The following is a 14240-nucleotide window of genomic DNA, read 5'->3' as shown; positions in this document are numbered from 1 at the left end:
CGTACTCTGTTATATTATTAACAAAGACCCAACATCAAGACAGGATAAGATCCAGTCCCCTCTTACTGACAGGACTCAGTCTGATCTCATCTTAATCCACCATGAGCATTGCACCTTGCATTATTTAGCGAGTTACAGTGGCAAGGAAAAACTTCCTTTTAATATGCACAACTCTTAGCCTTTATACTATCTAAACTGCATCCAAAAAAATAATTCACCCCCTTACCCCCCTGGTTTTTGATCCAGGCAGTAAACATGTTTCAATTTGCTGTAAAAATTAGCTTTTTAATATAGGGACTTATAGGGATTCCTTAACTGTTGGAGCCAGCCTCAAGTGGACACTAAAGGTACTGCATCTTTTTTGGACTTTGCATTGACTTCTTTTTTCAACATGCCTGCTGCAGATTTTATGTGTGACTCAGATAAAAGAATTAGAGCCTCTGATTGGTCGGCAAACTCAGTCCAAGACATGACGGGATGTCTTAAACAGACATCCAACATGGAAAATGGGTGAGTCAGTAGGAGGCATCGACTATCAGATTAGTATTAGGATTAACAAAGAAAGTTCTAACATACTGCATTGGTTGAATGTTGTGTTAGTTGTTTGTGGAAGGGCTCATAAGAGATTTTATACCCTGTGATAGTTTTTCGTGTTGCAGGCCTTTTTGTCATAAATAGAAAGTGTTGAAATGTGGGCGTGGGGAGACCTTAAAGTTTCAAAGACCTAAAAGATCTTGTAAAAAGCAAATTTGTTTGTAATCTGACTCCTCCAGTAGCTCATTTGGTTCTGTCAATTTTCCTTTTCATGTCATCCTTTGAAAGGCAAAGGAACAAGCTGTTGTGTTTCTGTAACTGCTCAGCTCTCCTGGGTCCCGGAAGGTGAGTCTTATCAGCAGCCCATGTGATGGTGTCAGTAGCCAGAACCCAGGCTGTGCTATTGTGCCCCTGCCTGGGTTCGAGTGACGGATGACAGCGTCTTCTCACTGGCGGAAATGAGGAGGCCAGAGGGGGCCGAATTTTATAACAAAACTCCTGTTCTCACCCACTTACCTTCAGCTCTGAAAGTGCCAAATACTCCACAATGGTGGACCTGAGGTGAATGCTACGTTGCATGCTGCAGCAGTCCCTCAGGGCTCATTGTGTTAACCAGGTTAGGGGAAAAAAACACCAGTTATAGGTTGTTTGAAAGGCCGTGAGAGGGTGATATGTTTGAGAACCAAAGCCATGTTCAGTAAATCACGCGTTGAACTTGGAGACCATGAGAGGAGGAAGTGAGGTCAGGTCAGTCTGCGTTCCCTGCCCTTTGCCCTCCCTTGGGTGTCATAAATTAGCCGGCTGTAATTCTCTCCCAGACGGCCTTGCCCCAGCAGGTGTGTGTTTGTATACACGAGTGCTAACAGGGGGGATGTAAGGCCTGTAATGTCTGTGATCTACGGTGTTGGGAACGTAGTTTAGGAGGAAACATGCAACCTAAATATGCTTATCCCCTCTGCTGAAACACGGGCTGGGTAGATAACGACCGGGCAGGGGAGGCAGGCTTTTCACTGAATAGGATGTGTGGACCTTGAGTTTTCCCTTCAGCAGTGTGTGTGTTCTGTCCTACTTGGCCAGAGCAGCGGATAAATTTGAAAGATATCGAAAGGTTGAATCGAGTTCAGCTTGTTACTTGGAGGACTTTCTCCTACTTGCTCCGGCAGTTATGGCTCTCTTGGGAAAGACGACTTTGCCGTAAAATAGAAGCGTGCATGCATCCTGGCTAAAAGAAGTAAACATCCTTGAGGGAAAATTTGTCTTTCTATCTTGCAACCATGGTGGTATTTGCATCAAAGTGACATTTGCTCTTGGAAAGTATAACTCTTCATTAGTGAAATTACATTTTTGTAAATAATTACAATAAAAATACCAAGGAAGAAGTTCAAGCATTAGTTCCAAGCAGAGTCAGCTCACATTGAGTCCTTGTTCAGGGGCTAACCTTGACCTCTGACCCCTGTGTGAACGGGAGAATGAAAGCAGAAGATTTCCACATACGGATTAATAAAATAATGCTTAATGGGAGATAATTATAGACATAGTCAGACTATAGTTTTATTTTCAGATTGCTTTATGCAGGCGAAAAAGAGTCAGGGTAAAAGCCTCTTACATGAGTCCTCCACATCCTGTCTTTGTTCCTTTTGCATGTGTATTTGTGTAAAGCCGAGGTCTGGAGAGCATGAGCTGGCTGAAAGACAACATCAATCAATAAGAAATGCACACTGTAAACCTTGTGTTTGAGGCTCCACCCAGCCTGATGGGGTGAAGGTCACAGCAGTGAAACGTGGAGACCAGTATGAGCAGATCAAATATGTGGACAGTATCAATTTATGAATACATGAGTTAAAGTGGTGCATGGAATTTGTATTTTGCATCACAAGCATACATGTCTACTGTGTAATGAGTTAGACTCTTTTCTTTTAAAGAAAAGTTTTATATTAAGTGTTATTTTGATTTTTGCCTTTTTGTTCAATTTTGGAAACGTGCATATTCCCTTTCTTCCCAAGAGTCTGATCACAAGATTAGGGCCACATTAAGGATGAAACAAAACATAGGTTTTAAGAATAGAGCCGTAATATTTCAGGAGTAGTGTTAAAGGAAAAAGTTCAAGAATTCTATATTTAAAGTCTTCAATTTACAAGAATTAAGTCCAAATATTAGAGTAGAAAGATTGTGATATTATATGAATGAAGTCGTAATATTATAGGAATAACGTTGGGGGGGAAAAGGAACATTTAAGAGTTACATGTCGTACATTTACGCAAAAAGTCATTTTTACAGGAATAAAATCATAAAGAATAAATTGTAAATTTTCAAGTTAAAAAGTCATAAATTTACAAGAATAAATAAAAAACTATTACAGTCTATGATTCATCTTCACATAAATACTTTTAGGGAAATATCAGAAAAGCAATCAGCACTTTACCCTAAATTGAGGAACCTGGATCATCCTGTGAAGTCATACTCAACAGCTGAGGAAAAACAGGGGTTGCAGAAGAGTACACAGGCTACCTGTTAGCCTTCCTTCTTCAGACTGGTCTTAGTTTTTTTTTGCAGAATCCAGATACTAATGATAATATGGGCCTGATATGTCATAAAACCTGTACTGAAGTATTACTTCACAAGCTGCTCAATGTTCCTCATTTTGGTGCTACTCTGATCTTCTCCTTCATGATAAGATACAGGCTAACCATAATATCCTAGAATAGTTTATTTTGTCTCCTAAATGCACAACTTCACTCTCACAACGTCATTTAAAGCTGCAGTTGGTAGGATAGCAAAAAAGTCAACACTCATCAAAGGCCATCAATAAATGAGGTATTTTGAGATATTGGCGAGATCTCTGTATATTCCTATGCCTCTGTATCCAGCAATCTATAAATTCCAATCGCTCCCGTCAGCTCTGACCAATCAGAGCCACTCTCCTGATTGGTCCTCCTACATCGTCCTGATTGAGCGTGCACTACGATCTGTTTGTGGACAGGGCTTACAGGAGCAGAGAGGGTGGGAGAGGGATGTAGTGAGAGGGAAATCTGGTGTGGAGGGGTAGTGTTGACATTCAAAACTTCTCCCTGAACTGATGTTTATTCCAGGACTACCAACAGCAGCTTTAATTATTCTGTAATGTGGCCGTAATACTCTGTCATACAAGATTATATGGCTGTATGAAAAATGGAAAGCTAACTGTACTGCCAGTTAGCTTAGCATAGCTTAGCACATAGGCTAAGGACAAATAGAAACTGGGTCTAAACCAGCATAACCAAGTCCACCCTGCAGTTCTTCATTGTTTAACTCTTTAAAGTCTTCTCACAGAATAATCATCCAAACTACATAGAGCTCTTTAGAGATGCAAGTAGGTGTAGCTTGTTTCATTAGTCTTTGTGCTAGGCTAAGCTAACGGACTCCTGGCTGCATAGTTCTTTAATTGACTTGATATAAAAGCAGTATCTATCTTCTCATCTGACTCCAGCCAAGGCAGGGAAGGATAATGGTGCAGCCACATGCAATGGAGTTGTCAGGATTTTGCCAAGAAAACGATCTAAAAAATATTCACTACAATGTGGTTCTACAAAGTCAATAAAAAGACTATAACTGATAGCGATATCTGTGAAGTAGCACTCCCTTAGTAATCTGCAGAATCTGTAAAAGTAAGTCTGTTTAATTGGATACACTAATCTTGTTGTAAGTCAGATGTGTATCTCTGCTCACGCAGGCTCAGGTGCTCATGCAGTATGTCTTCTGTCGGATGTGAGAGCAAAAGGGTAAACGTTTGCATGCACAAGAAAAACAGATTTCATGTCATGATATCAAAGGCACGTACACACACAAACATGCACAGACATTTACACAAACACACCAGTCGGAATGCAGTCGGACACACAGCACTGATGTGTGTTATTGCATGCATGCTCCATCAGTCACTGAACTACACAGGGAGCAGCAGGGAGGTCCTGTGCTCTCTGTTGTTGCTGTGTCTAGTCACTTGTTAGAGAATTGATGACACTGTCTTTAGAAAACAAACAAGGCGGGAAGCTAAAAAGGTGGTCACTCAGCACGGCTCTCTGACCCAGAGACACAGAGGCCATGGCAACATGTGAGCAACACTGCGACGTCCCCCTTGGAATGTGCAGCAGTGTGTGTGTGCACACGCTCCTGTTTGTGTTTCAGTGATACTGCAGCTGGAATGTGACTGTCTTGTGCCTGAATGTGTGCCTTTGTGTGTTTTAGAGTCAGCGTGCTGCAGCAACAATGCCAACATGCATGCAAAATGAAAACACTGTTCTAAAACAAACCTTGATGCGTTAGTGTTTTTTGCATCACAAAGCTCGATGCCAAAATAAATGTTCCAGATATCAATGTCAAAGAAACGCAGAGAGAGAGATGCCTGTGAATGTTTGGCTCTCATTGATCTGGATGTGACACACTCTCCCTCCAGGCACTGTCTTGCCAGAGGCGGCTCCTGTCACTCCCAACTCTGACTCACACTTTATACTTTTCACATCACAGCCCACGCCGTCGTCCCGGGGGCCTCCCCAGTACGCACACAACCCTGCCCTGGGCCCCCGAGCCGTGTTCAGGGAGCTCAAATCCCATAATTGCAGGGCTGACAGTGATAGCTAACGTCGGAGACACCCTCACCTGGTCGGAAAGAATGAAAACATCTACTGTCAAAAGTGAAATGAGGAGATGAGTGGGGGTGGGACCAGTGTGGAGAAAGTGAGTAACATCTGTGACTAAATCCAGGAGTGGAAAGTAGTCACTCAGTGCTCCGTGTTTGTTAGGATTAATTATGCTTATTTTGTTAAAGTCCCTGTGAGTAGTTTTTGACTGGTTCTAAATGAGACTTGGAATAACAGTGATGCCTCAAACAAGACATCAACAACACAGCTGACATTTTACAAACTGTTATTGTGTAACAGTAACAGTAACAGGGTAGATCAGATCAGATGATTCACAGCGTGCTACATAGCACCCTTTTTTTTTTAACTTTCTCCACTGTAAATATTCACAGTGAGTGATCTATCCCACTGTTAAAAGACAACCGGGTGAGACTTTTGGTCAGAAAACAATACCTTTATATTTACAGGACAGAATCAACAAAGATGTAAGAGGTAGCACTTCTGTCCAGAGAGGGCGCCAAAATCAACACAAACAGAAAGTTCCTCACAGGAGCTTTAAGCTCACTACTGTAAGAGTTTAAAAGTCAGAACAGGTTCTTTATAACTCACTATAACCTACAGGAAATAAACTATTATTAAAAATGAAATGTAACAGGTCAATTAGATTTTTCACAACCTGAAATGTTCTCCTGAACAGATTTGACCTCATACTAAAGTAGATAATATATTCCAGTACTTCTTAACTAAATGTAGTTATATGGATTTTTCAGGGCAATGAAACAATACTTGACATAACACAGATACATTATCACTTCATAAAGCAATTTGCAGCAGAACAATGGAATTAATTTGAAGATGTAAATGGGTTATGCTCATTATTAATCCATTCTTTTTTCGTCTTTGGGTTGAAAACAGCTCTGAAGAAACAATATTTGCTTCTTTAGCTACAATATGCTTCACTCTGTGTGATATTTGGAGCTTTTTCACAGAAAACAGCTGAAAACAGGGCTGATGAATTTGAAGTTGACATAATGAGCTTCTGGGCTGTAAGATTGATTAAAAACAACACTGAAGAAATACATGATGATGTTTTTCAGCACATTTGAAACTATAAATTACCTTTTATCATACTAAATGTAGTCATATGACTACAGGCAAAGACTCTTTATTACCTGACAGAAAATGGAAAGACAACAAAATCAATCATTGCCTTTAAATTGATTAATCAAAAATAAAGATTATCTATAAAAACACTCTGCTTGATAAAAGGATTTTGGGTGATAAATAATTAGAATTGCATATCCATTGTCTCCTTCAATAAAAAAACAACTCATACCTATGCAAATGTTATCCCCAAAAAATCCTGCTTGTGCATGTCAAAGCTGACAACAGAAAACTTTCCATCTTCAGCAGATAAATATAGATACACCAGATAGTTACAAAACCTGTGCATACTTCCTCCTTCACTGTGAGGGTGAAACATCCAGTGTAGGAGAACTTTAAGAACGAATTCCTAAACCACAAAGAAATCAGTTATGAGGCTTGGTTTCAGCATTAGTTTGAGGCGGTGCTGGGTAGTGTTTTACACCTTCACTTAGTTCTATTTACATTTGTGTAGGGGACAGCTCTCAAGCCTGAGACAAACTGGGTCTTTCCTCCAGTGTGGCCGCCAAGCTTTCCTTCAAAGTCGTGCTCCTGGTAGGAGAGAGCAGTCCGTGTAGACGACCTCGTTTATCAACCACTTCAGCTCCTGCAGACAGCTGCAGGGAGAGCACAGAGGAGCCTGAGTGTTTACACCACAGCTCAGCCGAGGCCTTCAGGACAAAACAGATGGAAATCCTCATGCATACTGATTCACACAGTCGCATATACACTCATTCAAACAGTGCAGAGCAGAGTGTGAAAGCTGTCGGCTCAGTTAGGGTTCAAATCCGACAGTTATGATGGGATGTATTCAGAGTTTATTCAGAGGAGGATTAAGCTATTCAAAAAGTAATGAGGGATGAGGAAGAGTCAAGACTTCATTCTCCAGTAGTCATGTTTTCTCCCCCACAGAGTCCGTAAAGTCGTGTTTATAGACACCTCAGATATCTATCTATCTATCTATTGTTGATTCTATTTCTTTCTATCTATCTATCTATCTATCTATCTGTCTATCTATCTATCTATCTATCTATCTATCTATCTATCTATCTATCTATCTATCTATCTATCTATCTATCTATCTATCTATCTATCTATCTATCTATCTATCTATCTATCTCTCTCTCTCTCTATTTCTCTATCTATCTATCTATCTATCTCTCTCTCTCTCTCTCTCTCTCTCTCTCTATTTCTCTATCTATCTATCTGTCTATCTATCTATCTGTCTATCTATCTATCTGTTGTTGATTCTATCTATCTGTCTATCTATCTATCTCTCTCTATTTCTCTATTTCTCTATCTATGTATCTATCTATCTATCTGTTGTTGATTCTATCTATCTATCTATCAATCTATCTATCTATCTATCTATCTATCTATCTATTGTTGATTCTATCTATCTCTATTTCTCTATCTATCTATCTATCTATCTATCTATCTATCTATCTATCTATCTATATATCTATCTATCTATCATTTATCTATCTATCATTGATTCTATCTCTCTCTCTTTCTCTCTCTCTCTCTATTTATCTCTATCTATCTATCTATCTATCTATCTATCTATCTATCTATCTATCTATCTATCTATCTATCTATCTATCTATCTATCTATCTATCTATCTATCTATCTATCTATCTATCTATCTATCTATCTATCACAGTGAGAATGGTTATAGCACCATCTAGTGGCTGAACCTCACACTTGCATCTCAATCCTGATCCGCCCTCTGTCAGCGTCAGACATTTGTTGTGACATTTCTCATGATACAGACGCAGTCATTGGTCAACAGTCACTGTAGAGTGTTTTTGTGACCTTTGACCTCACCGGGATCTGCTTTGGGATTGGTTTGGCAGATTCATCTACGTCTCTATTGGTTAATCCGCTCACTCCCACTTTACATTCCCCCAAATCCAAGTTGAAGGTGAGAGTCCTCCTCTTTCAGTCCCTGCAGTAATAGCTCGGTGCTCCATCTCTCTCTCTGTCCGGTAAAGGCCTTTTAGCAGCTATGTCGGTGTTTTGTGAAGTCGCTCAAGCTGCCCCTGTAGCTGTCTTCAAGCTCTCGCAGGACTTCAACAACGACCAGTGTCCCAACAAGGTGAACCTCGGAGTGGGAGGTAAGCTCTTTACATGAAGTCTCATTGACAGTTGTGCAGCTAGAAGTGGGTGTTACAGTAAAAAATGGACCCCAAGATTCTGTGGACCTTTTGAGGAATTGCTGTTTTATTATTATGGCAACAGTTTCATAATGTATTATTATTATTGGTAGTAAAAGTATAGTATTTTAGTATGTTAAAAAAATATATTTTTAGATAGGTTCATAGATATGAGCTTTAACAGCATACACATCAAGCAATCTGGTGGTCTACAGATTGAGAGGTCGCATAATTTGCTGTAACACCAATGACAAATATTTTCAAATTTGAAAAAAACCTTATGTTTGATTATAGTTGCCTATGTTTCACATTACTTTGCAGTATACATAATGTGATGCAATTGTTGCACTGACATAGACAATTGTGCAGAGGAATTGACTCCCTCTCATCAGAGTGAATGCAGCCAGACTGATTGATTCATCCCCTCATGTTATTTGCTGTTCAGTCACGCCACACCAACCTCTGATTGCAGCTTTGTTGATAGTGTATTCATGTTATGCAATACCCATACACAAAGAGTAGTCCTCTCTGCCCTCTCTCTCTAGTTCTCCCTCTTGCAGCAACTCTGCACAATCACATCTCACTTGATTGGATTACTGCACCCTCATGCAACAGGAAGAAGCTATTTGCAGGATTTTAAATATGTATAGCTTAGTCCTGCTTCTCTCCTTAAGCGAGGAAATTGCACATTTCAGTCCTGCGTACAACTGTTTGGACTGTTAATCTTATTAAAAGTGGTAATCCTTGCTGCTTACATTGCAGGGGAACAGTGTGGGAGATGTAGTTTAGCTCTGTTTGCGACGGTGTAGTAACGGCACTGCATGAAAGGACGAGGCTACCCGAGTCTCATGATTAGTGCAGCAGGCTGAGGCCTTGTAATCCCCCTGCATCCTACACAGAGCTGCAGATGGCCAAGCGCTGAGGGGAAGCTGGGAAATGTAGGCCACACAATGTCTAAAACATCCAAATAATGCTGAGAATAATAGCCCGTTTATTTACATATCATCCAAAATATATACTGTATATTTAGCCATGCTAGTTCCAGCAGAAGATGTGATGCTCTTCTTTGTCTCTGTGTTGATAATAGGGATCTCTGTGGGTCTTACTAGACTAACTCTGGGCTTTAGGAGCTTTTGATCTGCACGTTTCACTGTTGACTTTTATCTTCACCTTGAAAACAATGAGTCTGATAATCAATGACAGCAGTGACCTAGTTATATAAGCTCAAAATAATTATTAATTATAACAGATTGTGGTGCCTGTCATGTCAGTGGATGAAAAAGATGTTGATGTTAAGCTCGAGACTGATCGGTGGGTTGTAAAGATAGGTTGATAGACTCTGATGTGAAGGTAAAGAAAGGCAATTGTATACTCTAGTCCTTATAAAGTGGTGACACAGGGTTCATCTGGCTAACACACTCAACAGATGAAAGAGCACGTCTATTTCAATATCTCTAACGTGATCCTTTGGGGGTCAGTTTTTTTAACTCATCAGGATTCTTTAAAAGCAACACTCCATGATGAAATGATTGTAATCGGTCAGACCAGATGACAACATGCGCTACTATGCAAACTGTTTCAAGTTATCACAATTTAAGGGAATATTGCATTCACCAAATTAAGGCTGTGACAAAAGTTCCCTTCTTTTAAACTCTTCAAACACGTTTTATTTAGTCTAAAATCCTCCACTGTCTTTGCTCAATCTCTTTCCTTAACTTGTTTCTTGCAGCCTACCGGACAGATGAAGGCAAACCTTGGGTTTTACCCGTGGTTAAAAAGGTGGAGAAGATCATCTGCCATGATGACAGGCTAAACCACGAGTACCTGCCAATCCTGGGCCTGCCTGAGTTCAGATCCTCGGCCTCAATGATCGCACTGGGACAGGAAAGTCCTGCCATTCAGGATAACAGGGTTGGTGATTTTGAATGTCCTATTTAATATTCAGCCCTGTGATAGGTTGGCGACCTGTCCAGGGTGTACCCTGCCTTCTGCCCGAAGCCAGCTGGGATAGGCTCCAGCCCCCCGTGACCCCTAACGGGATAAGCGGTCAAGACAATGGATGGATGGATGGATGGATATTTGATATTCATCTTTGATATGTTCACATCCAGTTGATACATGTGTTTCTGTCACTGTCAGGTTGGAGCTGTCCAGTGTCTAGGCGGGACAGGCGCTTTGAAGATGGGCGCAGAGTTTCTCAGGCGTTTCTACAACGGAATCAACAACACCAAAACACCCGTCTATGTGTCTGCACCTACCTGGGGTAAGCCAACACACACTCCAACAGTGTGCAGCACAGATTAGATATCAACATGCTCACTATACACCAGCTCTTCATAAAGGGACTCTGATCTTTACATCCTTTACAGAGACTTCCCTCCACTCTCTGTGACTTTAGACTCAGTGTGTCAGCACAGTTTGATGAATGACTCTCACGTCTTATCATTGTTCTTGATTTGTTATCAGTTCTGATGTGAGAAGCTTTCAATGAAACAATATAAACCCTTGTATCTTGAGTCAATATAACTTGTAGAGGCCATAATGTTAATTTGCATGTCTTATTTGTTAAACATGATTATTTCCTTTTATATGGTTGACTTCATTTCCGGTTTTGGGTTCATGGGTGTGGTTTACCTTTGAAGTACCTGTTCAGTTGTGTAGCGGCAGGTATACAAAGAGGGTGAGTGGGGTTGAATATTTTTTGTTAACTGCCACCATCATCGTCATTATCATCGTTTATTTAGATTTATATATTGGATATTGATTTTTTTAAATCTTTTGTTAAAAAAATATAAAACTTTCCTTGGACTTTGATTATAATTTATGGAAAGACACGTCACAAACATGATCCCACTTAGTCTCTGCGGCACCTTTCAATCTTAGCCGCTTCAATATCTAATATAGTCATAATGCTGCTGCTGCTGTCATAGTTTCTGTAATTGTTGTTTCAGAAAATCACAATGCTGTGTTTGCTAATGCTGGCTTTGAGGACGTCCGTCCTTACAAGTACTGGGACGCAGAGAAGAGGGGGCTGGATTTGGCTGGTTTTCTTGGCGACTTGGAGGTAAGCAGTGTGTGGTCTGAGCCCTCTCTGGGACTGCTCATCTCTGGTCATTTTATTCTTAGTTATTGTTATCATATTATAGTTTAGAGTTCCTCGTTGTCTCCTTCTTCTTCATCTTGTTTCTTGTTTCTTGTAGAGTTGTCCTGAGCACTCCATCTTTGTCCTGCATGCCTGTGCCCACAATCCAACAGGCACAGACCCAACACACGAGCAGTGGAAGATGGTCGCTGAAATCATGAAGGTATAACACGCAGGCATGCATGCAAAATCTGATAACCACAAACAGAAGTGTCACCTCACACAGGACATGGTTTTACATGCCTAACAATTATCTGAGTGTGCTGATTGTTTGATCTTTTATCCTGTTCTCTTCCAGAGGAGGAAGCTGTTTGTGTTCTTTGACTCAGCTTATCAGGGATTCGCCTCAGGCAATCTGGATAAAGATGCCTGGGCGGTGCGCTACTTCGTCTCCATGGGCTTTGAAATGTTCTGTGCCCAGTCGTTCTCCAAGAACTTTGGCCTTTACAGTGAGTGACCTCTTGGTGCTTCGGGTTTCACATCAGTTGCTCGCATGACAGTGATAAAGAGTGACGTTGTTTTGTATTGTCCTTAAATACAAGGGCAGTCACAAAAGGCCTTACATGGCCACATAACAACAGTTTTATAAATAGAGTTTAAAATGGATTGTTGTGCAAAGAAGAGCCCTGCATGCTATTGCTTTTTTAGGGGCAGTTGAACATGACACATTGAAACAGCAATGTTATTGAGCTGCACATCAACAACAGTTTGCAGATCCTCCTCAGCATGGTTAAAAGTTGATCATGTGTCGACATCTGCTCAGTTTAGGTTTGTCTAAGTCTTAATATGTCTGTGTTGCCATTATCAACAATACAAAAAGGACTATCTACTAAGTTGTTTTAACACTGGCATGTGTGTAACCCATCAGATGAGCGTGTGGGCAACCTGACAATCGTGGCTCGTGATCCAGACAACCTGAAGCGAGTTCTGTCACAGATGGAGAAGATTGTCAGGACCACCTGGTCCAACCCACCATCCCAGGGAGCTCGCATCATTGCTGTCACTCTCAACTCACCTGAGCTCTTCGCTGAATGGTCAGCACGAAAAATAATAACTGCACTGCATTAATTTTAACACTCATGAATCTTTTCTGAATTTCTTTTAAATGTATTTGATTTTATAGGAAGGGCAATGTGAAGACCATGGCTGATAGGGTCTTGTTGATGAGGGCTCAACTGAAAGCGAAGCTCCAAGCTCTGGGGACACCAGGGACCTGGAATCACATCACAGAGCAGATCGGCATGTTCAGCTTCACAGGCCTCAACAGTGAGTACAGAAGTCGTACATCAACAACCACACATAGGTAGAAAAATAAAATCCAGATGCCTTTAAGAAATCATTTAAGTTTGGGTGAAAGCTAAATTTTTTCTTAATGAACTAAGACTATAACCATTGGAGCATAAACCAACACAAACATGTACTAAACAAATCCAGGAAGTAATCTCCTTCATACACAAGTATGTTAACTTTAACTGTAAACTATCACGGTAAAACTAATGGTTGTACTGCTTTCTGCAGCCAAACAAGTGGAATACATGGTGAAGGAGAGACACATCTACTTAATGGCCAGCGGTCGCATCAACATGTGCGGTTTGACCACCAAGAACATAGACTATGTGGCCGAATCCATCCATGAGGCTGTCACCAAAGTCCAGTAGAAGACTACACTACCCACAGTTCTCTGTGCTTCCTCCAGCCTGGCCCTGATCCACCTGATTCCAGGGAAAGTGTTCAGCTCACGGCCTCTTTCCCCTCTCATGTCAGTGTTTGTGCTAAGCTAGGTTCAACACCTCCTGGACCTGTTTCTTTCTGGTATCTACTTCTCTTCTGAGTCCTAGAAAGACAGAACATCCCGGCACTATTCCTTTCAGTAATTATGTTGTAATTCGTCGGACTGTTTTCTTCTTTAGATGATTGTCTCATAGTTTTAACATGTAGTGTTGTGTGAATGTGTCATTACCCGGCCCTTTGAGAGGGCTAGTACATCTGTGACTGTGTGACTCTTATTGTCTGAAGACATTTGATGTCGTGCTGTTATGATTCATCCATTCCAAAGTGTTAATAACACATTTGCATTTTTATTTCAGCTGAACAACACTTGAAAGAACTGAACATTAAAAGTGAGTCATTGATTAGCGGAGGCAGGTTTAGTGAATGTCGTAAGTATTAACGCCTCTCTTATGAATTTAGTGCAGTATTATGTTTAGTTCAAGATGCATTGTGAACAAGAGATGACTGTTCTCAGGAAGATATTTTTTATCTGTTTAATCTTTTAATGATGTTGCCCGAAAGCTGCTGTTCTAATTACCTCACTTTGAATTTGTATTAATGGAGCACAAATAGGACTACATTTCCCATGCAGGTGTGTCGACTTCTGAATGTTGAGATGTTTCAGGTTCCTGCAGTTTAAACGAATGTTGAGTTTGCACAGCGAAAGTCTGTTTGCAGCACTAGTGCACTATTATGCAAGACCCACATGTCAGTGGCACCAACACGCTAATGATCAACCAGTTTACTATCGTATCACTGTGAATGATGGACCAATAAAGCAGTCGCACTGTTCAGCTGAGAATGTCCTCACCAGACCTTCCAATGACATGAATTTAATACTCTAATAAACATCTTTAAACAATATGATTGTTTTTTCT

At 40.6% G+C, this 14240-nt stretch overlaps 1 protein-coding gene across 3 annotated transcripts in view; it reads left to right on the top strand.

The window, feature by feature from the left end:
• The window catches only part of got1 (glutamic-oxaloacetic transaminase 1, soluble), a 47834-nt gene extending 33608 nt beyond the window's left edge, over positions 1-14226 (top strand). For 2 of the 3 annotated variants that reach the window (XM_034681703.1, XM_034681704.1), the window contains 9 exons: positions 8289-8411; positions 10180-10361; positions 10590-10713; positions 11402-11514; positions 11651-11755; positions 11891-12041; positions 12461-12626; positions 12716-12858; positions 13111-14226. In XM_034681703.1, coding sequence (XP_034537594.1) covers positions 8289-8411; positions 10180-10361; positions 10590-10713; positions 11402-11514; positions 11651-11755; positions 11891-12041; positions 12461-12626; positions 12716-12858; positions 13111-13250 — 1247 coding nt within the window. In that variant the 3' untranslated portion in view covers positions 13251-14226. The remainder of the gene's footprint in view (positions 1-8288; positions 8412-10179; positions 10362-10589; positions 10714-11401; positions 11515-11650; positions 11756-11890; positions 12042-12460; positions 12627-12715; positions 12859-13110) is intronic. The other variant, XM_034681705.1, reaches the window with a different exon arrangement.
• Positions 14227-14240: the final 14 nt, after the last annotated feature.

This window comes from Notolabrus celidotus, chromosome 4 (genome assembly GCF_009762535.1).
Source record: "Notolabrus celidotus isolate fNotCel1 chromosome 4, fNotCel1.pri, whole genome shotgun sequence".
Taxonomy (NCBI): Eukaryota; Metazoa; Chordata; class Actinopteri; order Labriformes; family Labridae; genus Notolabrus; species Notolabrus celidotus.
Note: the sequence above shows the minus strand (reverse complement) of the source record. Positions and strands in the feature narration are given on the sequence as shown.